The 26,851-nt window shown below is 40.8% G+C and overlaps 1 protein-coding gene across 1 annotated transcript in view; it reads left to right on the forward strand.

Moving 5' to 3' along the window:
• LTK (leukocyte receptor tyrosine kinase) overlaps positions 1 to 26,851 on the forward strand; it is a 50,307-nt gene that overhangs the window by 3,610 nt on the left and 19,846 nt on the right. Inside the window, exons 3-13 of the mRNA XM_053945852.1 lie at positions 535 to 690; positions 1,317 to 1,539; positions 8,344 to 8,483; positions 10,247 to 10,384; positions 11,238 to 11,390; positions 12,292 to 12,392; positions 13,994 to 14,160; positions 19,208 to 19,302; positions 24,065 to 24,166; positions 25,728 to 25,905; positions 26,424 to 26,574. Coding sequence (XP_053801827.1) covers positions 535 to 690; positions 1,317 to 1,539; positions 8,344 to 8,483; positions 10,247 to 10,384; positions 11,238 to 11,390; positions 12,292 to 12,392; positions 13,994 to 14,160; positions 19,208 to 19,302; positions 24,065 to 24,166; positions 25,728 to 25,905; positions 26,424 to 26,574 — 1,604 coding nt within the window. The remainder of the gene's footprint in view (positions 1 to 534; positions 691 to 1,316; positions 1,540 to 8,343; positions 8,484 to 10,246; positions 10,385 to 11,237; positions 11,391 to 12,291; positions 12,393 to 13,993; positions 14,161 to 19,207; positions 19,303 to 24,064; positions 24,167 to 25,727; positions 25,906 to 26,423; positions 26,575 to 26,851) is intronic.

Genomic DNA, 26,851 nt, shown 5'->3' on the forward strand with positions numbered 1-26,851 from the left:
TTGTTAAGAAGGTATTCTTATCTATCCTGCTAGAGGAAAGTAAAACTGTTACAAAAGACAAAAATAAAAAATTGTGTAAAGCTTGCATTGCTCATCTATTTTGCTTGAGACCCTCTCAAGCTCTTTCTATTGCTAGGAGAGGGTTGCCCTTAGAGTATCAGTTCTTTCTTTCTGCCAAAATGCTAAATCCATATAGTTTCAGTATCCTTGTTGATATTATTGGTATTATTCTCATTTGGGACTTTGAGCACTTGTGGTCTAGACCTTCAACTGATATAAATTCATTGTTGATACCAGAGGGAGGAATTTGACTTACATTCTGCCAAGAATTTTCAGGTTATTTTTTAATTCTTACATGTTCCTTGACCTGCTCTGGGAGAGATTCTGTTGCTATAGCCCAAGACAAAATTTCCTTTTTCTCTTCAATTCTTCTATTTCTTGGGAGATATAGCCCCCATACACTGTACATTTGGTCACTCATGTGCCCCTTGAGCTGGGATAGGACTCACTGAAACCTTTGGTTCCTCACAACAGAAATCTCTTGTGTCATCGGCTCAAGCTGTTCATGGGTGACGTCCACAGACAGTTTTGGAAAACCAGACTGGGTGTTATCTTCCATTGGTGTCCTGGCATCCCAGGAGAGGCAGCAGATGCTTCTGGAAAACAGCTCCTCCAAGGGAGATGTTGAAGGTAGGCAGAGCTACAGTTCCCCTCGAATGGACGCCTGCTTTCACCCAGCTCTGGCTGCAGCAGGAGTCAGCAGGCTGATGCCTCAGGCCCATGTCACTATAAGTGCCACCATGTGCTGGTTCTGCTGCAGGGCTCCCAAAGGCACAGTCAGTGCCCAGGAGTCAATAAGAAATGACCATGTAATGCATGTGTGCTGCCTTGGTTGTGTATGGATGTATCCTCTAAACAGGATATGATATCCTTTATATACTCAGTTTCTATCTCCCCATTTTGGGATAAGCTGCTTTTACTTACAGAGACTGCATCTTTCTTTGGAAATTCAATCAGCCAGAGCTGGCTCCACTTGTCTGCTGTCTGACTGGCAAAGTCCTTGGCTTTTGTTCTGTTGGACATGTCTTCATGTCTTTTTTCGTTTCTTCTCTTCTCATTTCTTCTATCATTTCTTTATTTAAACCCTTAATTTTTACTTTATCCTCTCTTTTTTTTTTTTTTTTTTTTTGTGCATAGCTCTTCCTTTATTCTCATGACGCTTTTCTTCAAACTCCTTCTCCATTTTCTTCTTATTATATCTCTTCCATCCATGCTGTGTGTCTCTTGTTTTCTTGTGGTTTCTTTTCTCTTCACAGGGTACATTTTCCTCCTGAACACCAGTAGACTCCCAGATAGATGTGAGTTCAGCCTGCAAAGCCCCATCCTGCCTGGGAGCTTGGATTCTTGCGTGCTGGAGCTGGCCATATGTTCACAGGACGCTGTTCCTCTTCTTCAGAGATTCACAGTTGAAATCAGATATGCTGAGACAAACAAAAATACAGTAACTTCTCTGAGAGCTGGCCATGAGGAGAATGCCGGGTAAGACAATCAGTTTTCAACTGTTGAGCCTTTGAATTGCAAGGTAGAGTGGAGTTCCTCCAGGCTGCTGTTTATCAATGTCTTTTGCCTTCATTGCTGCTATTACAGCAGAAAATAAAGGTATGACTTTCAGGACTGAAGCACATAGCCTCCTGACAGGATGCCTGCAATAGACACGGGTTTTGTGTGTCCCCTTTGCAAAGAACACACTAGCTTAGATCTTACTCTTCTTCCCTCACATTTAGAAGGGTGAAGAATTATTAATTTTTTCACTGATTCTAGGACTGCAGCTGTAAAATGCATTCAGTCCAAAAACTGCCTTGGTAACATGACTGGTATCTCTATGGATTCAGTGGGTCCTATTGATGCTAAATGGGTCCCAATTCTTATTTTGAGGTGGGGTTAATTTTACCTCTTTAATAATGTTCTCCCTTCTGGTAGGTTCAGGAGCATCCACTTCTGCTCCATTTGTAGAGTTCAGGGAGAGAGAAAACTGAGGTAAGAAGAGGTGAAGGAAAACAAAAGAAGGTGTAACAACCCCAGATCTTGTCCTATATTCCCTTTGATTTTGCCAGCATTTTACTTCTTTATTCCTGTGTGTAGCAGAATGCAGTAAGGAAGAGAAATGGGTAAAGGGAACAAATCACAACAGGAAAAGAAAGAGAAAAGTCCATGTGTCTTCTAATTTTTCCATTTTCCATGTGCTTGTTTTTCCTTTGCTGCAGTCCAACTTGTAAGAACCTGGGTCAGACACATAACAGAGTTTTTTATTTCCATCACCTGACCTAACAATCCCAGGGAGAACTTAAGCAATAGATCCCAGTTCTTGTTTTCTTTGAATTCTTTGGCAGTCTCCAGGCTGCCATGGAGATCTGTAGCGAAGAGTCCCTGTCAGCCAAAGATAGCAGAGTTTGACTAAAAAACCTTTTTTTTTTTTTTTTTTTTTTAAGATCTCTCTCTCCCTCTTTCTCTCTCATTTTCAGCTATTGCTCAGTTCCTTCCTGACTATTTCTTCCCCATTTTCTTGCTAATTTCACTAGGAATCTGTTGCACTTTCTGGGATTAATTTCTAATATCCTTTTTTTACCTACTCAAAGCTGGCCTTGCTGCTTTTTGAATATTTGACAGGCCTCTGCAGCTGCAGCTCCATTCCACAATGTAAACTCATAAAATACCCTTACTGGTCAGACCAGGCTTTGCTGGTAATCACTGCAGCGTCTCTGGAACGAATCATAGATGTTGTTTAGCAGCTCATTTGAGCACTGCAAAAAATTCTATGTGAAGGCAAGATTATAATCTCTCTAAAAGTGATGGCACTTAGATTAATTAGAATGAAGTTAGCTTTACTTTAAGTTGGCACAGATACTGGTATTACTTTTTCTTACTGAATGAAATGAAGCACTGGTAAGCTCAGAGAATTTACTCTTAAGATTTTAAACAGGGAAGGAGACCAAGTCCTGTTTGAAATCAAGATAGAAATGAGGATAGAAAAGAGATAAAACAAAGTTAGGAACTATCAAATACCCTTCCTTTCCTCCCTCATTACAGGGGAACTTTAAAATCTTGGTACAATTAAAAAAACTTGACCATGCAGGCAGAACAGAATTTATTTCTAACACAGTGATTGACCTGTTTCTTGCTAGGCAGGTAGCCTGAAATGAGTATTCACTCGCTGATTAAGATTTTAACAACATGGGTTGTTAAGGAGAGACTACCCTGAAGTGTTCCCTCTTTACGGGGACTTTCTACAGGGAGTAGGAGTTCTACAAGCTTTTCTGTCTTGACCGAACACTGCTGCACCACGGGGGACAAGAAGCAGATGACCTTGAGATAGATGCCTATGTGTAATACCTCGTGTAACCACTGAAAAATGTCTTCAGATCAAAGTGGAAACTTGGACATAAAAAAAGGCTAGGTGGCACTTTTTTCAGATAATCAGACACTCCAGGAAATCCTGCTTGGGTCCCTCTCAATTCCATGACCAAGCTATACTTCATCATAAACTCCAGCTGCACCAGACTACTTCAGTGAACTCTCCTCTTTGTGGACCTAGAAGTATTCTCCTGATAGTGTTCTCTCCTTCAGGATCCATCAGCTCCTCAGTTCCCAAAAGCTTATATATATGTCATATGTAAAAAAAACGTTTCTCTCCTGCTCACCTCACCAACTAGTAGGACTTACCATTAAATTGGTACTATTGAAGCTGCCACTACTTTTTCACACAAAAGCCTTAATGAAAGAAAAAGAAACAGATGGACTTTTGGTACCATGTTCTCTGAACAAGTAGGGCAAAGTCACAAAGTTACGATGTTTATTTTTAAATACCACACCTATAGATCATGGTTGTTCTGAGACATTACCATTAGAAAGAGAACTGCTCAGGGAGTGAAGTGTTTGAGATTCTAGGTATTTACAAAAATATATATAAAATTTCATTTCTCATTATGTCAGTAAAGCTCAAACATCAGGAGCCTGTAGCCTTGCTTGCAAGGCCAAGCCTTCTTTGTCTGGCACTCAACTCAGAAAACCGTTTTCACTTCCTCAGGATTATGGTTATGGTGCTTATTCAGGTCACATCTAATATATGTTTTTTACTTTGTTTTTTTTTAACTTTTTTATCTTATTTTTTTTTACTATTTTGCTTATCCCACCTTTTCATCTTTACCACAGAGACCCAGAATCAACCACAGTTGAAAATTCTTGAGTCCTATGTGGTTTTGAGTATTTTCACATGCTTGTGTTTGCTGTGGACCGCAATTATTTCAGTGTTCTTAGCCAAAACTGTTTCAGTAAGAAGCTAGTTTCTTTCAACTCTAAGTACTCACACTTCATTGAAAATAAAAAAGCATAATTTGGGGCAGGGATAATATTTTCACTTTTGGTAGTCAATAAGCCTAGCTGATTTTGTTCTGTTTTCATTCTGGAATGGACACATTACTCTCAGTAGATCAGAAAACAAAAAGTTCATGGCCATGTGCACACATGGGTTCTCAGTTAGCCAACCTCACAAAACTGTTTATTGCTTAGTTTTTTGTGTCTTCCCCCTTTTTTATGGAGGGGTGGTGGCAATAAAATGCTCCCCCATCTTCTGAGACACTTTAAGAAACTTGCCGTCTTTGACACTTCTATTAACGTGTTTGTTTTGATCCACAAAAGTTATTTAACTTCTCCTACTGTACAGTTCACAAGGGAGTAGCCTGGTAAGTGTTCTCAGATAATGTCTAAATGCATGCTGACAACAATGAGCAGAGCCATTTTGATTAAAAAATGTATCTAGAAAGGGTGAGGCTGTCCAGCTGCTATATAAGACTATGAATCTTGAACACTAAGCTGAGAGTATGATTCATTTAGTGCCTCTTGTGCCTCTCTTGAACTTGCATCCAAAATGATACTATGTCAAAGAATAACCCTCTAAGAGTTTGGTGAAGGCTGGAGTGGTAGACATGTGTTTTGTGCTCTCTATTTCCTTTTAAGTCCAGTGGTTAGCACTGGATGTATGTGAGGACTTGCAGATAACAGCTTCCTGTGTGTATAAAAATAAAGTAAGACTTCTAATCTTTATGTTCACTGATTGAGTCTAGAAGCATCTAGCATACACAGCTTTGTGCAAAAACCCATGCAGTGGGACCCCCTAATTTAGAAAATATTTCAGTTTTCATGTTCTGCTTTATTGCATTTTTCAGTCCTAATGAAGAAATGGTTATTCTTTACATAAAATATTCCCTAAAATTAACAATCAGTTACCTTTGTTGGCTATGAAAATCACATCATAGAAAGGATTGGTAAGAAGAGGTTGGAAAGCACCTGTTCAGCAGAGGAGATAGAGAGGCTAATGAAAACCCAAAGTATACCCTACAAAAGAAGATTTAGAATTAAAAGTTTTCAGGGTGAATCTTGAATTTTCTTGCCTTAAGCATTAGATAGCTTGCAGCACCGAACTTTCTATCCATGCAAATTTCTCAAAATTATGTCAGACCCTGATAATTCTTCCATGCATACAGATGAATTTTAACATCTCTTTTTAGAAGAAGAGTAATATTGCCTCGATACTTAAGATCTGGTTTGACATAAAATCAATAGTAAAGTTATTTCCAAGCTTGGTTTATCTGGAAGCCTGCTGCAATGATCCATCTTCTGCTGGATCAACACTGGGCTTCATTCCTGATTCCATTAAGAAAATTACATTGTCTCTGACTAGCTTCCGTTTCAATGGTGGGACCAAGCAAAGGCGGTGTAATTATTTACAGCATTAGAATTCTTGCTGCAGTTGGATCGAGGGGGCAAGGCTTTCTCTGAAGGGGAATACCTTGATGATGAAGAGACTTCATACAAAAAAGCACTCTACGTGATGCAAAGCCATTTGTCATTTTTGCAGCCTTTGGATGCTAGACAGCTTTTTCTGCCATATTATAAATGGAGAAAATTTCAGTAGCAGACGTATTTCAGTGCAGAACTGGGATGTTTCGTGGGACCTTAATGCTCTGGCTCACAAGAGCTGCCAATTCACAGAAGTAGTGGCTTAAGATGGTGGTCTTGTTCTTCCACCAGATACCGCAGCTCTCCCAGCAGAGATGGCAGAATGGACAGTCTGTCTTCCTAAGTCATGGCATTTCAGAACTTGGTTTATTGACTTAGATGACTAGTAGTTTTACTTTGATGTACCAGTCTATAACAGCAAGTTCCAAAGTGGCTGGCTCATAAAGCGTATAGGATTAAGGTGCAGCAGTTGAACTAGTCATTGTTTTCAGCTGTGGGGCTTTTCAGTTGCTACTGCTAAATGTACCAGCTGTGAATCAAAGGCTGTGTGCCACAGGTTCCTGCACTCAGTGTTGTGTTAACACTGGCAATACTGTGATGTCTCAGTTGTAGTGTGGGTTGTAACTTGGTGGAGGTACTAGAACTATCCCTAACAGCTAAATTAGAAAGATTTAAAGATTGTCCTTGCCCTTATTGGCTCATTGAACCAATTTGATTATGGCTCATTCATTCTTGTTGTCAACAGGATGCAATGGAGTGATGAACAAAGTTGTGTCATGTAGCAGAAGTGACTCAGTTCTGGGTCAGTGCTGGATGCTCTTGGATGTTGTCCCACAGTGTGGCGAGGGGATATATTTATAAGAATATTTATGAGATATATTTATAGGTGCTGGATATTCCTGAAGCTGCACTGTAATACAAATTGAAAGCAAAGCAGCTATTCACCCATGCTGGGAAGTAGAGATGGTGCTGTTGCAATTCAGGGCTGTACCTTTCTGAAGATGAATTAAATTATAATGAACTATTGAATATATTATGATGGGACAGGAAATAGAGGAAATAGGGTCATCTTCGTAACTCGGTTTCATATGAGTTCAGAATATCTGTGGGTATTTATGTGTGTGTACAATTGTGAAAGTGAAAGGTGTGTGGATGCCATAGAAGGGATAGTAAAAAATTACACAAAGTTATATAATTGATTTGTGGAGGGAAGACTGCAAGAGAGGGTGATAAAAAATTAAAGTTGTTTGGATTTTTTGCAAGTTGCAAATACGGTTCTGTGATTTTTATATTGAGTCCAGAAGAGATGTGTTTGTAATCTGGGTGTTGCCTTCTAAGGTGTTCCTGGTGTAGAACAAAGGCTACATGACCACTTAATTGCAGCTAAAGGCATTTCCTAAATGAAAAAGTAATACTAGGGGCAGAGCTGATCAACATGTCTTAACACTGTGGCCTGGCCTTCTTATTACTCCACTGGCAACCACTTAGGTCACTTGTCCAGAGTGGCCTCAGTAACATCAGGAGTGTGTAGAATGCAGGTTAAGTTATCTCTGTCTGATACTATTTTCAGAAAAGAGCTTAGAGCAAGGATTCCTTTCTCACTAGCCTTGCTCCAATCCATTTACAAAATAATAACACATATATTTAACTGTATTTTGCTGTCTTGTTAACATAAGATATAAGAACAGTTTATGGAAGCAAAAATAAAGTAGAAATATTATAAAGAATTTTGCTGTAGTTTTCAAATGATATCTGGATACCTTGACTTCCATCAGACTTAATTTGAGTGAGGTACTTCAAAAATTCCCTTTTGGTATCTTTCTCTAGCTTTTGATGTCTGACAACCATCTTTAAAATTAGGGTGAAGGGGACCATTTGTCTTTCTCCAAACTGCCGCCACAATGCTGCACAATTGAGAAACCTTTGCAGTCTAGATTTGCAGGTTATGGCATTTGTTCTGTAGTGAAATGTAAATGGCACAAGTAATCTGCATTTCCTGGAACAGCACTTCTCTTCTATCCCTTGCTTTGCTGGTGCACTGTGGTTTGCTAAGATGGAAAATCAGATGGCACACAGATAAAGGATTTTATTCTTGACACAGACAAGAAGCATTCAGGGTCAGACATTTACTTCCAGAACAGACAATGTCAGTGCTGGCTTGAGGAGTACCAGAGTGCAGGTGCTTGGTTAATCTGTACTTTCAAGAGCAAACAGAACACAATTATGTATGTGGAAAGCACATATTGGGGTAATTTGTCCAAAATTGGTGATAATTTATGACCTATTTAAGAATCATTGGGAATAGTTGGATCTCTTTGTCATTAACAATACGCTCTGCAGCAAAGATAACCTTACATGAGCTTGCTAGGCTGAACATCACTTGTTTTATATTAACACCCATTTGTTATCTTGCTATTTGTATTCATTGATCCATTTCCCACATGAATACAATTACTTCTCTTTGCTAGAGCAAGAATCTTTATGCTAGAGACTCCATGGAATCCAATGTGCTGTGTGTATGTCTGATAACATTCTCTTGTCCTCTAGGATGAAATGGAAACACCTGGTGGCCCAGATTGGACGAATAGAAAGACCTTTCAAAATCACCCTGGTGTATTCAAACTGTGGAGCACAGGAGGTTGGAGTACTGGCAGTGGGCTCCTTGCAACTCAGGAACTGCTTTCATGGTATGCTGCAACACAGACAGGTTTGGAATAACCAAATGCATCCTCACCAAAATGGATGAAGGTGATGAGGTAGGATAGGACTTAGAAGAAAGACGAGTAACTCAGAATTATAGAACTAATTCTAGTGATCCTCTCTGCTTTCGAGCTTTGCTTTGTTTGATCTTTATACGGGAAAAAAAACAAAAAAACAACTGGACTTATGCTGAATCCAACAACAAGGATGGGAAAAGTCTTTACCTAGATTATTTTAGCATTTAGTATTTTTCTCAAATAATCGAGGACAACAGTCTACCCTGTGTAACCAAAGCCTTTTCCATACTTGGGCTTTAGCTAGCAAATCTATGAAGAAAAGAAAAATTTATCTGCCCCCGATGGGGTCTGTTTGTTACTGCTAGGCTGAGAATTTCTATCTTAAATGAAAATAATCAGAATGTAATTATTTTCTCTAAAGTACTGAGTGCTCAGCTAAGACCTCAGTTTTACCTGGAGCTTACAGTTTTGTTCTGACTGTCATGCAAATGATCCTCAGAGCTCAGAGGCAGTGCAGAACCATGTTAATATAATCTAGGCTTCTTGGAATTGCAGGAGTCTCTCAGTACAGGCAGTCTTCACGTTGAGGACATAATCATCTTCAGTTCCTAAATTTCATGACTTAATATAATGATATTGTTTCCATTTTGCAGACTCTGTAGAAATAGCCTAGAATGTAATGTAAAAAGAAAACACTGTTGTGAGCATGTTTTTGATCACATTACAGATTTAATTCTAGTCATTATTCTTTTAATTTAACATGCTATATTTTAATGTAATTTTTTTGACAGTCCTAGAGTTTTGAGGGGATGCATACAGCCTGAAGCACTGTGCTGTCAGTCTCTAAATAACCTGGTGCATGTATCTGGCACAAAAAATATCATGAAAAAATATTATTTCAGAGTGTGTACCTGGATTGCTGCAGAGGTGTTCTTTTCTCTTTCTCCTGCAATTGGTTCCCTAACTTTTGTGTTTTTTTCAGAGTAGTAGTCATGCCAATGTAACTTCTGTGCTGAGCTCTGCTAAAGGGCAGCAGGTCCATAATACGCCTGGGCACATATGCATCCACAGGACAGGCTGAGTGCATTGAGAGCTATGCTTTTGGGAAATATCAGACTTAAAAATCATGTTCAGCCTGGCTGATGGGTACCTCTGAAGTCAGTCAAATACTCCCAGACTAGAGCTGACTAGACTAGTTAGGGTGCATGAATAAAATTTGCATATAGCAAGCCAGCTTGCTGTGGAAGCAGCTACCTCATGGGCTGGATGCCACAGCTGGAAGCTGGCACAGAAATGAGTCAGCAGCCCAAGTGCTGGTTAAACTTGAGCCTCAACAAGGCATAGCAATGTGTCTATCAGGGCTGGAGATAAGTGGGTGTCCCTGCCTCCAGGAGCAGGGTGCCATGCAGCGTGTCACAGCTGCCTGGCAAGTGCACAGTCATGTCTGCAGAACTGAGGAACACATCACAGTGGGAAACTGCAAGGCCCTTCATTAAAAAAACCCCAAAATGATCTAAAGATAGAACAAACACAGCAAAAGCAGTACATCAGAAAGAGAAGGGCAAGAAATTTGGTCCAAGAATCTCATTCTGGATAGAAATCTGCATGAAAATAGCAAAGATTTATCATACAAAGGACAAGGTCCTACATGTGAGAATTAATACACATGAAGGGTCATACACATTCTGTCAACTCATCTCTGCATTTAGTTATCTTTTTTTTTTCCCCATTAGATAAAGAAAATCAAGACCTTTTTGTATATGACAAAGGCTCAACCTTCCCCTGCTTTCATGGAGGCTGTGTCAGCCACCTACAAATCTGTGAGTTCAGCAGTGATTGCCCTACCAAAGAAGAGGAAGGAGTGAGGTGTGGTGAGTATGTGGCATGACACTTCATGGGAACCTTCATTCTATTAGAAGAAATAATTTAGAATACAAAATAAGTTTAATTGATTCCATCTTTAGATTTATTCAGTATTTCACCTCCTGAATTAATTTGTCACATTTACATTAATTGGATACCAAGATTCTCTTTGAAAATTCAACCTATATAGAACAAAATGGATTTTTAAAAATTGATTTGGTTTCTTAAGTATTGCAGTAAGGAGCTCAATGACCTTCCCTTCACAGTTATTGCTACTTCAGAGAAAGGCAAAACCTTATTTACATGCCTGCAGCTGGGTGAGAATTCCCTTCTGGACCCAAGATTTAACCTTCCCTTCAGGGAAAGTATTAATCATCAAGAGTCCTTCCAAGATCCCAGTTCAGGAGTTCATGCACATCAGGACAGAAAAATCCCCTAACAGTATATGTGGTGCTGAGAAGAAATTTTAGCTTTGTTCCAAGTACAGTGGTGATTTAAAACAATCTGTTGATTTGCCTTCCTTTAAATGGACACAAAACTTTGTGATGTCTGCAATTTCATATGTAGCAAGACCTTTACAAATATGTGGCAGTGATTTGCCATTCCTGAGATTATGGGGGCCGCAGTTTTGCCCAGTATTTAGAGTAGGACAGCACAAAAAAAGTCTCAAATGTTTCCAGAAGCAAAGTGTTGGCTTTCTAATGGTGACTCTGGAAATAAACAAATGAGACCTATTTTGACAGTGTAGCATAGGCTGGATAACTTGGACAACCCAAATGGATTTTCACTTTTGTTATTGTTTGTGTTCTTCCATAATCAAGTTGCTCCTATTTTCCTACTTTTTCATGTTCTCGATTGTAGACAGTCTCCCAGAGGGTTCACACTGCTCTTTTGAAGAAGGTCTGTGTGGCTGGACACTGAACGGAACTGCAGCATCTCCTTGGTCTATTCAGGGCTTTTCTGAAATGATTCAAGAGGACTCATTTGTAGGGTCTACTTTGCAAGCCACTGGTGGTAGGTTCTTCATTGTTCTCTCTCCCACTCTCTGTGCATGCATGAAAACAATAGCCTTGAACTTAAGTTTATTTAAATTGGTTTAAAAATTTTGGCATCATTGCCAAATGAACTTCAGCATCAGTATTATCTATAACAACTTGAAATGTAACAACTTCAAATTAACTTTGAACATGACTCAAAACTTTATATTAAACAAGTTCTGCAAAAAAGTTAACAGAAAACTCTCAGATACAAGGATTCTCCTTCACCTTTAAAAAATTGTATAATGAATACTTCTTCCCTCCTTCTTCCTCTTATGAGCTGTGCAGTTGCAGAGTAGTTCAGCAGCAATATGATAACTGCTGCATCACGAGGTAAAAATTGCCCAACAGACCTGCAGAACTGTTAACTTGCTAAATAAGAAGGGGGAGGCCAGACCCTCACCTGTTCAGGCTGAAAGTCAGAAGTTTTAGCACACATGAGTTTTGCCTCAGAGTTCCCTGCCAAAATGAAGGGTTTCCATACAAGAGTCCTGTTTGTCTCTTGAGAGCTTATGTAAGCTCTCTCTGGAAACAAAGACTGCAAATAAACTCTTCCAGCCCAGTATTTTACTCAGTAAGAGTCATTGATGTTAACAGTGTAGGAATTAGGTGTAGATTGGTGTGCACCTCTGTATGGGAAGATATTGAGTGGTATCTGAGGTTTATCCACTCACATTCCAGTAAGGGATGTTGACTTTTGTACTGCTGAAATCTACCAGAGTGTTTACTATAACCTCACCAACAGACTTGCTCTCAAGCCCTGCTTACACCTACATGTGCTTACATACCTGCACTAACATTAATGATGTTAAATTGTTTCAAGTGATTACACAAAGCAGCGTGAGTTCATTTTGTCTTTTTCACTCTTGTGTTCACAGGACACTTCCTCTATGTGCGAGCAGACAGCACTCAGACAAGTGGAATGGCTAAGGCTTACAGTACCAGCTTGCCAGCCAGTCTTGCCACTGAAGACTACCAGGTGTGTCACTGTGTTTTAGCACCTTGGTGGAGTAAATCATCAGGCTGTAGGCACAATTGGTACAATTAGCCTGTTCTCCTGTCCCTCTGCACACTCTACACAACACTGGAAAGCAGAAGAGCTGGCTATAATGCCTAGCTGGCCACTTGTTCAGAACTGGAAAGGAGATGAGAGGTACATCCCCAGTAAGTGAAAGCAGAAGCCCCAAATCAGTTACTCATTGTGGAAAACTCCCCAGCCTAGCTGTACCAGTTAGGAAGAGTTACTGAGAGGTAACTCAGAGAGGTGGCAACAGCTAAACTGTATGGGGCAGCCAGTGTTTGTAGAAAAGGGAGCTGGCTGGCTGGGCCATTGAGTCTTTGAGTATATCTGCTGCTGAGATTCTTCTTCATAAATTCTGCAGTACTTGGGCAGGAGTTAATAAACTTGATAGTTTCACTGAGAACAGGACTGTGAAGTTAGAATACATTAGATTTTCCAGAAATAGAGAAAAATGAATATAATAAACTTCTGATGACATTCTTCAGGAATTTCATAAGGTTAATGCAACCTGGCCTTGATAAAATCACACAACTTGCCTTGCAGCTCTGAGAAGCTGGAATCAAAAATATTAAATAATATTATAGTCATAACACTTAGGAAAATTAAGCTGCAAGTTTGAGCTGGAGTCCAGTCTTGCTAGGGGAAAAAGAGAAAGCTTTGATGCCTCCTAATTAGAGCTGGGAAAATAAATACAGTGCAGGTGCCAGAAATGTAACTTTGGCATTTATATTTATTTATAAATCCAGGTAAAATATGCTGGGTACAACATAAACAACAAAATAATATGTGATTTGAGATAAGTTTACAAAACCAGGAGAGGAGAAGCAGTAGCTGTTGGTTATTGTGCAGAGGCCACAGGAGATCTGGATCCATTCTCTCCTCTGCTGGCAAGGATTTGAGGCCACACGGCAGGACCAAGGAACTTCTGTTGTTGCTCTTTGCAGAACCCATGTGTGCTCCCTTTCCTGCCAGTACTGGAGCTCTCTGTAACATTAAGGGCAGCTGAGTATTTGCAGCAGTGGTAGAAATAACAACTTTCTCTTGCTCTGTGGCAAACTGGAAGTGGTTGCTGCAAAGAAAGTCCTGCTTCAAGACATTCTTTGGCCTGCTGATTTTGTTGTTCACTTGTCTTAGGGGTGCTACAATTCAGGTGGTGCCTAGGAGTTGGGGCAGGTAGATGGACTGAGGTTTCTTGCCTCTAGAGACAGTCCTTGTTTCAAAGGTATTTGGGGCAGGACAGCTCTCTCCTCAGAAAAGGCAATAACAAGAAAACAAGTCCTCTTACCCAGATGGTGTCAGAGGCTGTGGATATTGTCATCAGTGGTTGAAGAACAGCTGCCCAACAGGAGTGCCAGTTCAGGTCTTCCCTGAGAAAATTCTGTGCTAGTAATGGTGCTGAGTCAAATACAATCAGTGAGTGGGGCTTAGTGATTCCTGTCATTAAAGAGTTTGACCCTGACTTGGAGGTTTGGTGTCCCAAATTCCCAGGGAGGGGAGAAGTGACTACCTTTCCTTTTGTCACATATCACCATTCTTTTCCTCTTCTTCCTCTGTTACAGATTCAATTTTCGGTGCATGTTTTCGGTAGCTACAATGGCACAGTCTCCTTCTTTCTCAGGGAAGAGATAAATGGAGCTCCAATCACCTTGCCAATGTGGGAAAGGGCAGGGAGCTGGAGTGACCACTGGTTTCTCATCACCTTACCAATGCCAGTGCTTCAGAACCGGTAAGAGCTCCACTCTCAGCAGCCAGGGTTATCCCTATAGATTTAGGAAATTGTTACTATCTTTATTGTGAAGTGTCACTTTCATTCCTGCCTTTTTTCAGGGCTGTTTTTAAGCAACTCTGCTTGCTCAGGAAGTATTCTGCCATAAGTGCATATCTTTGTGCACATGCATAGCTCAGCTCAACACGAGCCCACACCATGTGACTGCACTTCTGTGCAGCCTCAAACAGTACTTATGTTTTGGGAACAGCAAGCATCTGTACTAAAATCCTTTTAGCAATCTGAGCAAGCCAGTATACTCACAGGGGCAAAGTGCTCCCGGCAGGGAAACAGCTGCATTAGCATAGCTGCACTTCATACTCCCACTGTAAAAAACACTCATGTAAGTCAAAGGGATGGTAATCCCACCGTTTAGCCAATAGAGCTGGCCAGTTTAGGATCTATATCAGTGCAGCCTGGGCAGCTGGAGATCCTTCATTACCACATTACTGATGCAATGATTTCAGAAAAAGACTGTTGCCCAAATGAGCTTTACACTAAAGTTTTCATGGTTTTAGATGTAGAAATACAGTGCAATATTGATTTTCAAATGAAGTGAAATATTGAAGATTTAAAGAATTTCAATGCAATCAAATTTTATTCAGGCATTTCTCCTCCCTCATCTAGTGTCAATCTCAAGCCATGTAGATGGTGTTGGTAGCTGGTTATTTTGCACAACATAAGGGTTTTTTTTTCAGTTTCTCCAATCTGGATTCTTTTTTTTTTGCATATTCCTGACGAAGGCCTGTTTCACATGAAACTTAAGGAGAAAAAAAAAAACCTCCAAGTCTATACAGTGAATATTATAAATGTTGCTCTACTCTCTTTCTATTTTAATTTCCTGATTACCTTTGGTGTCAGTATTATCACGTGTTCACCATACGCATCTTTGCCATGAATGATTCCTTTAGGGTAGGATTGGTCTGCCTGCTAGCACTGTATTTAATAATTTTGTCTGACACCATCTGAAGCTCTATGGATTAGTCTCTCTTTAGTTATGAATATGTAAAGTATGGCCAGTGAATTAGTGCAGAATAGCTCTTTTCTCTGGGCACTCTACTGTGGACCTGTCTGCAGCACAGACCAAGGGGTTCTTCAGAGATATTTGAGACCTTCTGCCTCCTCTGATATACAGTTCCTTATGCTTGTTCCCTGACACCTCTAATTTCTGTATTTGCCCTTAATTCTGAAGCAAAATGGATCTTACATGGCAGAAGGGAATGGAAAGCAAGATACTTTTTTTGAGCACTAGCCAGAATAGCATCAAAACCCAATTGATATTCAAATGTTCACATACTGTAATGTTTGAAAAAGTTGAGCACTTAGTGAAAGATGTAGTTAGGTCATGCATGCATTAATTATTACAGTCTGTTTCAAGTAGTTCTATCTTGTTTTACTTCATATAACCTTTCTGTATGACATTTTCAAATTTAAAACTGAGTGGCAGAACAGAACAGTGACGATCACTGTGAGTAAGGATGGGACTGTTCAGTCTAGAAGGCAAATCTGTACCACCTGTGATATCCAGGTGACTGACAGAAGTAATAAGTTGCCATTTGCTACACTGATCTATAACAGACACAGAACAAGCACACACTTTGCTAGAAGGTGCTGAAGCTATTTCCCCAAGGGAGGAATCCCTGGTCTTTGTGCTCCCAGGACACTGGCTCCATCTCAGTCTTCTTGTCTTGTTGTTTCCAGGTTCTACTCCTTCTGTCCTGTCTTACCTGTTATTGTAGGCACTCGGTGTCTTTCTTCCTTGTTTTCGTATACTTGGTCTCTCTTTCTTTTGCTTCAGCCTCCCATTTGGGAAGCCATTTTATCTGTCTCATGCCTCTGGTTGTAATTTCCTTTCTGAACTCCTCTCTGCTTCTTGTTTCCATCTCTCTTCTAGCAGCTGCTGTGTCTGTGTGTTGTTTAGTTTTGGTTTTTTTTTATTATGAAGTCCGAATCCCTTCCTTGCACTTCCCTTCTCCTCCTAGCTATCTCTTGTGTGCTTTCATTTCAGTGATCCCAGACCTACAGTAAAGGTTTATTCCCAGTACTCCTGTTTGACTGGCTATTTAATTCTCTCTGTAGATCTTGGGCCCAAATCCCCTGCACACCAAGTCCGAGCCCCTCTGCTGTAAAATTCCCAGTGAGCTCCCAGCCTCTCTCCAGGATAACACCTTGTTAACTCTGGATTCAGTTCAGGCACCATTTTTTCCCTCCTGTTTGGCCAGAATCAGCAACAGAAAGAAAGGCTGGGGAAAAAAATATTTATCTATTAATTTGGAAGGGTAGTTCCCACTCATGCAGCTGAAGCAGGACCTGACATGGTTCATAATAGCACTGCTTGGAAAGTACCATTTTGCCTGAGACTTTCAGATATCCAGAGAAGAGGAAACTGCAAGATTAAAAAAAATACCTGGCATGGAAATGTCAGGGATTAAAAAATTTCAAAGATATTTTCTTAAAAATGTAATTGATTCACATTCACGTGAAAAAAAAAACCACCTCATGTCTGCCATGTGACTCTCTTCTTCCCAAATTTCAGATCCCACTTCCAATACCTAGTAGCAGAGAGTGCTTAAAAAGTTACCAGCATTTTTGAGCATGGTCAGAATCACAAATTCCTGCATTGCCTCATCCTCAGCACTCACAAAATGTTTTGACTGTTAGAAAAGCCATACCAAATCACCCAAAATAGAAAAGTTCAGGCTAAATTGCTTTAATGTTATTGAAGTTGAAAACAATTGTAAACAGAGGTGTGTGATGAACATTGCTGGACAATTTTACAACAGTTTGGTATAAAACTTCATGAATGACTATTCTGTGTCTTTATGGGTGTTGTCAGCTTTCCTTGGTAAGCAATGCTAGGTTAATTTTTAGTGCAGATTTTGAGCTGGCATGCTGTTTTTCTGGATCCCAAATCTTCAGGAAACTCCTGTCTTTCTCTTGCTATAGGAAACTGCTGTTCCTTAAGGGGATGGTAGTCAGTAGTAAAGTGGGTAGTGATAGACCACACAGGGAGAAGAGTAGGCCTGAATTTAAACATAACAAGTTGCAGGCCATGAACTGCTTTATGGGGCCAGAAGTAGAGAAACCTTAGCAAAAAGAACAAGGAGGATATGAAGGCTCTATTTAGGCAGTTTTTAGCAACACCTTCATCCAATGAATTTATTTCTTAGGAGAGAAGGAAGACACAGTTTGCTTATCAGCCTCCCAGTTGGGCATCTAGCTACTTTGAAAAACTGCTTCTGGTGAATGGCTGGCAAATTCACTTACTTGGTTCACACACACAAGGAAAAATAATGCTATCAGGAGAAAACCAAGCAAGCAGAAGACCAGACAACAGAGAGCTGGAGAACATAATTTGTTGGAGTCAGCAAAATGAGATCAATGAACAGGAACACTGGAAACCCCTCTGGCTAGGACAGCACTGAGTTCAAAAGACAAATTCCTCCCCTTTTTCTGAAGCTAAGAGGAAGGGGAGGCAGACAGAGCCTAGAGGCTATGAAATGTCAATTCTCACGCACTGGGGACAGGGGGTGTCATTCCTCAAGGTCCCCCCTTGTACTCAGCTGGAACAGAAACCTACCTTGCAGTGCAGTGCCAGGGATCCTTGTCTGCTCTGTCTCCATGGACCAGACACAGCAGATTGACCTGACCAAGGGTATAATGCCATGTGAGTGCCTTAAGGAAGGGGTAGGATGTGGTGCTGTGTCTATGCCTGTGGGTCCTATAAGTACCCTGGTTCTGGGCTCAGGGTGCTCTGACTCTCTTCCATCAGATAGATGGGGGAATTATTGTCATTTGTTAGTGGACTCATATGCAATGTTTGAAAATGCTCTTGCTAAGCCTGCTGTTGAAGAGGAGGGTATCTGTAGGAAGAGGATCTAATGAAAAATTCCCCCACTAACACCACAGCTAAGAGATCATTCAAGGGACCCTTAATTTGCATTTGCTGCACTTCCAGAGTGCTCAGATCCTGAAGGTGTGAATGCTTTCATTTAAGCACAAGGGGTCATTCTTGAGTTGGAGTAAAAGCAGTTTATCCCTAAAGATTTTTATGTAGCCATGCAACTAACTGTAGATATCAACCAACATTTGGTTGGTGGGTGGAATGCACACACATATTTTATTGCCACTAATTTGGGACAAGTGTGTTTCTAGGCTGAATGATTAATGTGTTAGGCAGGTCAGTGTTTGATCTCTCATAAATCATCATGGAGCTTTACCAGAGACAGCAATAGAGGTCCTACCCATATGCTTTTAATAAGCTCTAAATGGACTGGACATCAGACAACTGTTTATTTCTGAAATGTAATGAAAAACAATTCAGTCCTATCATTAGAAGGAGATCCTTCAGCTTGTTTTCTTTCTTCCTTGTGAATTCAGTAGGTAGCAGTACACATGGACGTGACAGAGCTCCTAGATAAGGAACACTTGGTCATAGTGGAAAAAGATGAGACAGCCCAGGGAGTTAACTCTTCAAGGAATTATGGCTGGAATTGATAATGTCCTACCCTTCTGAAATAAACTCATGTCACCTTCTGAGTTACACTGGCTGAGGATCAGGCCCAAGACTTTTGGATAATCTGCTCAGTTTTTACTCTATCTCTTTGGGGGTGGAAAGGAGGAGATATTTTTTCCCCCAGTCTAATTCCCTGACTATTTCTACATCCATAGATGGTTGTTTGAGTATAAAAATTAGTGGGGGACAGTTGCTTGTATGTATGTGCAGATAGCAGGGGAAGTAGGGCTCTCATTCTTGCTCCCCATGAAATGTGAAATTGTATGAATGTTGTGGCGCTTACAAGGGGTTGATATGTGTCTAAGACTTAGAGCAAGCCCTTTTGGCTGCTCAGTTGGATTTGTCTGGAGGAAAAATTCTAAATAGTGGTGATGTTTTTTCCATTATAAGGGAACATTGTATTTTTAGGGAGGTTGTTTCTTTGTTTGTTTTGTTTTTCCCTCTCCTTAGTCCTTTGTCGGTCTGCTCTAAAACATCTGTCTTATTGCAAAGGTTTCAACTGGAACTCCTGGCAACCTGGGGCTGGAATTCCCAAGCTGACATTGCTATCGACAACATTACATTTGGCCTGGACTGCTTCACTGACGGTGAGACACAAATGTTGCAGAATCCCCTAAAAATTTGGGTAGTGTAATCAGCATCCCAGAGGTCCAGGATGCACAATCTGTTCTCCCCACAGAATGTGCATGGATAATTTGTGTCAACTTTTTCAGCACAATGCCATTTTATCTCAGACTTACTGAAGATTTCAAGTAGATGCACTTTTACTCTGTGTCAGAGTCTCCCAGTCCTCTTTTTTTTCCTCTAAGCTGGGATATTCTGTATCACATAGTTGAGACCTGTCTGTGTATCTTGGCAAGAAACACTAAACTTATTCCTTAATCCTAAATGGAAGGATTACATCACACTATTTTTCCACAGTCCCTGCTGATCTATGCACCCTGGTAATTGATACCTCAAACAAATTTGTTGAAGTCAAAGGCAAAAGTCACCATATTTTTGTGGAGAAAAGGAAGAAAACGAAGGAGTAAATTGACTCCCTGACAATAAAATTTAGATTACTCCAACAAGTTTGTTTTAGTCTGTAAGGAGGTACATTAGCTATCACTGCCAGACATAAAACAGCTTTCCTTTGTTTCATTACTGTGAACGTGACTGACAACTATTCCAGAGCAAAATGGAGCCAGTGCTACCCTTTGAAACATGTTAGCAGGAGTTGTAGTGGATGTTCTTAGCAGACAAGGGGAAAGAATTTAGGTACCTGAACTACTTGCAAATATTAGAAACTGCCTTCTTTTGTCCCTGGGGGGAAAAAATGCTCGGTTGCAAAGGAACTGGAAGATATGTAACATTTGAATGGTAAATTCTGTTGCAGACAAAATGTGGGTTGGTGATACTGTGCCACTCTACGTGTCACCACACTCAATATGTCAGCATTTAGGATCATAGCATGTCCCTGCAGTGACTAGCTATAGCCTAACATAACATATGGGAAGGCTTATGTCAAAATAGATGTGGTAAAAGCTCATCAATAGAAGCCACTATTCCTTCCCATCCTTTTCTGGTTCAGTGTCCTGTTCACTGTCCCTTCGTTCTGTGGGCACTGAAACCACTCTTCTATAAAATGCTGAGTATGCACAGTTTCACTTGAAATTAAGAGGAAAAGCTGATCCTTTATGGTCATTTCATTTTTTCACTCTAGCTCCTTTACAGTCCTCTCTCCAACCTCCATGGTAGCAGTTTGTTTTGGAATTTTGAGGAAGCTGAAGGGAGTGACTCCAGATGCACTTGGGCCAGGTGATGTGCATCCAGCTGCTGGAGTTTACAGCTCTCAGATAGATCCTCCAGTTTATCCACAGACCTTTTGCTGGGAGTGGTGTAGGTACACACCCTTTGGCAAACAGGTGGGGTGTAAATGCCCCTGCAGCAATGTTATCAGAGCTTGTCCATTAGACCACCCAGGCTACTCCTTATTTTCAATTGGGATGAATTGCACTGATGTCCAGGAGCAACTGGACTTACCCCATGTGAAGGCATGACCCAGAGATGTGTGAGTCATGCAGAAGAAACATATCACGAAGGAAACATTTCTCGGAAGCCTTGCACTTGCCACTGTTCCTTGAATCCTCTTTGCAAATTGGCGTTTTCTCGCCTCTAAGAGCAGCCCCCTTGTATTTGTCTTCTCATTACTTTAATTCAGTTATGTTACAGAGAAGCCCAGCAGCTCTGCTGTGTTTTCAGTAATGAAATTACTTATCCCTGGCAAGGACAGGTTTCAGATGTCAGAGACAGAGCCAATTAAAATCCAAGCAGTGAATTCTTTTCATGAGGGCAGCAGGAAGGATGGATGGCAGGAAGGAAAGATTTGCTGCTTGCTAGGATGTAAATGTTATTTTCTCCATCTATTTCAATCTTGTAGTTCAACTCTCTACAAAACCCAGTGCTGAATGAAAACACTGTTTTTGTATGCAAGATGGGAAAGAAGGTGGGGTTTTCCACAGACCTTAAAATTGAGAAGAAGGTTCAGTAAGATTTAAGTGAACAACTGAGTAGTGCGGGCAGCTCAAGAGACATCAATAAGGACAAAACCCAAACAGACCATTCTTTGGATGGCAGCTCCTGGGCATTGACAGATGTTTTTCCCTGTGAAAAGGGTGAGGCGAAACCACATTTTGACTTATACAGTCACCTTGTGTAAGATAGTGTCACAGACTGGATGGCATGTCTGGTTCATTGTGAGGACTTCAGGCAGACAGGCATAAAGATACTTCATACTTTCAGTGAAATAGTGTTTATATAGGAAAAGGTCTGAATTTTGAGTGTTTTAACATGAAAATCCGGACTAGCACAGCAAATAGAATGCTGATAGTTGAGTTGCCCTTCTCATTGCCTTTACTATTATCTTTTGGTGCTCTAAGCATTGTATTGTTCCAGTTAAGATCACAGGTCTGTGGTCTATCAAACTTTACTGCCCTGGCCTAGAAATTTCAGACTGTGCATAATTTTCAATTTCCCAGAAGATTGCTTTATAAATGGCAAGACTGTCCAAAGAGACCTTTTGTATAGATTACCTCTACTTCTTGATTTTAGAGTCCCTGACCCAGCAAAGTCTGATATTCAGGAGTACTGAAATCAGCATTAGTGAGGTGGAATCTCTGAGGAGACCATTTGCACCTTAAGGATCCTGTGAGGCATCTTACTCTGATTAATCTCAGCCACCAGATCTCTATCTCCTTTTTCATTACAGTCACAGAGATATTGAAGCAGTGAATGAGTGAATTACTTTAGCTCTCTGCCTGCAGAAGATGTCCCCTCTTTCTCCTTTACATTTCCCTGTGTCTCATTTCAATGGGGGAATCAGTGTTAGCTAAAACGTGGAGAAAGGAAGTCTTTGCTCTTTGTATTTTTTTGATATAGATGCACCTTAATATGAATTAATTCTTGTTCCCTTCCATTCACTTTACAGTCAACATGTTGGCTGTTAGAAGAGGAAGTGGAAACTAAAAAAGATTGAAGGACCAGCCCCTGGGTCCCAGGGCTACACTAGGTTTGTAAAAAATGCCCCTTTACAAGTTTGTGTCTGACAGTGCATAAAACATCAGCCTTTAAAGCGTTAACAGCTCATGTGGACAGGGTATGCTCAGCCTGTGGTGCAGCTGATCTGCTGCTTAGTATGGAGGAGACAGAAAGTTTCTTTTGGAGAGCAAGGGTTTGAGACTATTTGGAGAAGGAGGAAAGACTGTTTGGAAATGAGACATTGCCTTAGGATACTCATTGGGATGCCACAAAAAAATCCATGCAGACACAAAGATCAGCTCTCTGTTTCAGAGAGTGATTTACATTCCTTTGCTCTGGCAAGCATAACCAGACTTCTGGTACATCGCTAAGTATCTGAAACTGTTGTGACCTTTGGAATTTGTAATTCAGTGCAGGCCTTGGGGTGCATCTTTTCTGGCCATGCATTGTATTTGTCATTCTGTTTTCCTTCTTGCATTTGATTAATTTCATTTGTTTTGAGTTAATTTCATTTTTCACTGGCTTGACAACTTCATCCATTGAAGTTCTCCATCTCAGTAGGAGCAGAGTGCGTCAGTACAAAGCTTTCTTTTATTTGCGTGCATCAATGTGCTTTCAGTCAGACCTGGAGGGAATATTCTCAGGAGTAAAAGCTCAGCAAGGTCTCCATGCTTCAGTTAGTTATTTGGCCTTTCTGACACAGCTAACAAGGGTGTTAATTATTGCTATTTAGAGAAGTGGCTTTGTGGCGGAGATAATTGTCCATCTGGAACTGAGTGAGTCTCTTTTCAGTAGAGCATCAGACAGCTGTTAGATTCTCACAACTGGAACAAATTGAAATATTTGTAATGTTTTTCCACTGATGAAAAATGTTCAGTATTAAATTAATTGAGGGCTCACAAAATGGAAAGAAGCCTGTCCTTTTTCTTAGAGATTTTCCAATCAAAAATCTGCATAAAAATGGGTAACTTAACTGTTGAAACAGGATGCTTGCATATTATGAGGCAAGGGTTCATTATTACTTTTTCCTGTGGTAAGGCAGCATTGGTATTGTAGTGTTCTCAATGCATTCAGACGATTTGGATCAGCAATTGATTTGAAATTCCTCCTCTCTGAGAAAGGTCTGGTTTTCAAAGGCCTATCTCAGTGGTCAGAAATGTATGGTTTTGCTCTGTGATTTTCAAAAAGTTTGTCCAACAAATCTGTGTCAAGATTTTTCCAAAGCTTGTGTCAAGGGTATGTTTCTGTTACTTAACTGTGTATGTTAGTGAGGCATGTAATTTTATTTAGTTATTTATTCTCTAAGAGAGCTCTCAGGTGCTAAAAGTTGGTTGCTGAGGTGGAAGTGATCTGTTAAACTGGGTTACTTGCCATGACATTACTCAGAACCAAAGACTTTTTGATTTTTGTCACCATTCTCCTTTACACCTCCAGTCATTTGACTGTCCAGAATTGTCACCTGCCTGTTTGACCAGCAGAACATCAATACCTGGTATCTGTTCTCCCACACTACATTTTCCCTAAAATCTCCTGTAATCACAGCTAGAGGAAATTGCAGACCAAGGAGCTTATCCTGCATGGGATAACATGGAGAGTCTGTGTTCCTGTGAAGACCCACTGCCTTCAGCACAGATACAAGTAGCTTACCTAAGACATGGGCTCAAAAGAGTAATACAAAATTATGATTGTTCAATACACCTTTTCTACCCAAGGTAATATTTACTTATCTTAACCATATGGTTGTATTTAATTAATTCATGTGCTCTTTAAATTTTCCATCACTCTTTTCTACCATCCTCCCACCTCTTTCCTCTATTCTACAAACTATTACAGGAAGACAACTGAATCATTTTGGTGGGAAACACCACTACCCACGTGAAATTAGTATCCTGGATGAACATCTTCTGAACCCCCTGGAAGAGCCCTCCCTCCCAGGTACATGATTCAGTACTGAAAACCTGGCTCTTGGCTATAAAAGATGGCTCCCTTTCTGTCTCCTCTGTGATCTGCATGCCTACAGGAGTGAAGCAGCTGTAGATAATCCAAAGGTGTGGAGACTATGTCAGGTAGTCTCTCCAGGTTTGGCAAGCAGCTTGCTGGAGCCCAGCTCACCAGCCCTGAGATGGCAGATCCTCTTTAAAGAAAAGCAGAATCTCTTCAAGTGAAAACAGAAGCTGCATGACTCAGATTCGGAGTGCATGGAAAGGCAGCTTAGGGAACAAAAGGTATAGACTGGTACAGAAAGTTAGGAATAGAAAGAGTGCTGAGCACTGAGGCTGAATAAAATGAGTGTAGAATAGTGGTGTAAAGATGAAAATCCAGGGAGAAGTAAGTAAGGATGAGGAAATCCACTGAAGGGAAAAAGTGGATGAAAAAGTAGGAGAACAAGGGAACACTGGGGACTAATTTGCTGGTAGTGGTAGAGATTGCCACTCTGGAGGACAGATAAGAATCGTGTGGGTGAGAAGAGCTGTCTAAAGGAGAAGGTGAGGAGGAGAGGTTTTCTTGAGGCTGTTTTGTGGCCAACAAATACCAATGCGTGACTGTCCCAACTCCTGAAGGCTGTGACACCTGGAATGTGACAATCTGTACTGCTGTCTGTTCCCATTAGCTATGGGGAATGCTGTAATGCAGCTGAAACTCATACTGCATTGATTCATCTGCATGTTCACAGGATGATGTCTGTTGGGGGTAGTTCGCTTGTTTTTTCCTTTAAACAAGATTGGATTTTTTCTTTTAAAAGTCTGTAATTTTTACCTCTATTTTAATCATTCAGCTCTTAAACAGTTCTACTTTCAACCCTGGTTTTTGTCTACAAACTGCATCACACAATTTTTAGATACATTACTGAAAAGTTTTATTCTTAGGCCTTACCTAATTCAGTGGAGAAGATAGATTTGTTTGGGTCTTAGAAATGGTAGTGAAATAGAAAGCATACTTATATGCTGAACTGTTGTAGAAACAAAAAAATAATGCTGAATAAGAACCAGGAAAGAAATTGCTTGGGGAAGAAGGGTCCCTACAGATGGTAGCAAGAGGCACTTTCTGCTGCCACAGGCTTCTTGTGCAAGCCTGAGACAAGTCCCTTCAAACTTTCACTGTGTTTCATAAATGGTCACTAGCTGTAATGACAGATGTTTTCAACCTTTGTCTCTGTGTACATGGTTTAGTTCTCATTTGGAAAGTTGAACATCTTCTTGCTTCAGACTGGCACTGAGAAGAGGAATTTGATCATATCTGTGAGACACTTGGATAAACCCCTTAGAAGTTCAGTCCCTCTTCCCTTTTCCTTGCCCCTCTCACACCCAACTGATAAAGTTTAATTTCAGCCCATGATTTATCAAATAGTGTGCAAGAAATAAGGGGAGAAAGGAGAAAAGCAAACAGTGACCATAACAAAGCAGTAGTTGTGCTCTGACTAGAAGAAAGTGGGAATAAGTACTGAGAAATGCAGGGAAGCTGACATCTGACTCAACTCTTGCTGTTTTGGTCACAGGGGACACAACTGTTGTTCTGTGGTGGTTCTCAACATGTGGTGCCAGTGGTCCCCATGGGCCAACCCAAGCTCAGTGTGACAGTGCCTACAAGAACAGCAATGTGTCAGTGACTGTGGAGAAGGAGGGCAGGCTCCGGGGAGTGCAAGTCTGGAGAGTGCCAGCCACAAACAGATACAGGTGAGGATCAGTGTGTGCTGGGGGGCAGCCACCTCTAACTGCTTTTTGTTTGTGGAGATTCAACAAGAACAACTGTGGGACCACTTGTACTGAGTGGGTACAGGGGACAGTGAAGAAATAGGAGCAGTAGCTATTAGGATACATATCTGAGCTACTGTGAAGCATGGAAGGGTGAGCAGAGATGTAGAAGAGATCAGAAGAGGAGTGAGAGTGGGCATGCAGTCAAGGCGTGCTGCCATCATCTCAGTCCTGTAGCCTTAGACTTATGGAGTGGGCTATACCAGCTCATGCTATTTGTTCCTGCAGTTTCTGTTTCCAGTACTTGGGTGAGGGTTGGTCTTGTACTACCTACCTACATGATGGTCAGACAAGGAATAGTCACGAGCTGTTACAGCAGGGGAGCCTGCTCTGGAGAAACGTCTGTTTGGAAGTGAAGGCTGGGAGACCTTGCAGATGGATTTACTTTGGGGATGAGAAGTGTGAGAGCTGTTTCTTCATTTATTTACTTTGTCTTGCAGGATTTCTGCCTATGGAGCAGCCGGGGGGAAGGGAGCCAAAAACCACAATAAGAGGTCCCATGGGGTCTTCATCTCAGCCACCTTCCACCTGGAGAAAGATGAACTGCTGTACATCTTAGTGGGGCAGCAGGGGGAGGATGCCTGCCCTGGGGTGAGGGCCACAAAGCACACGTGGGCAGGGACCTTGCAGATACTATTCAGTGGGTGGCTTGGGGTTTGGTGATAAAAGTTAGAAATCCCAGAATCCAGACAGGAGACAGGAAAGACCCAATAAAAGAAGTTAGAAAAAAATCTCAAAACAGATATAAAGAACACTGAAAAGAAAAACAATCCCAAAATGCACAAACAAATATGAAGCCCACAGAAACTTAGCTTTAAGCTCCTGGTGTTTGAAATAAATTCTTCATCAGCTCTCTTGTGCTTATTTT

Source organism: Vidua chalybeata, chromosome 6, assembly GCF_026979565.1.
Source record: "Vidua chalybeata isolate OUT-0048 chromosome 6, bVidCha1 merged haplotype, whole genome shotgun sequence".
Classification (NCBI taxonomy): domain Eukaryota; kingdom Metazoa; phylum Chordata; class Aves; order Passeriformes; family Viduidae; genus Vidua; species Vidua chalybeata.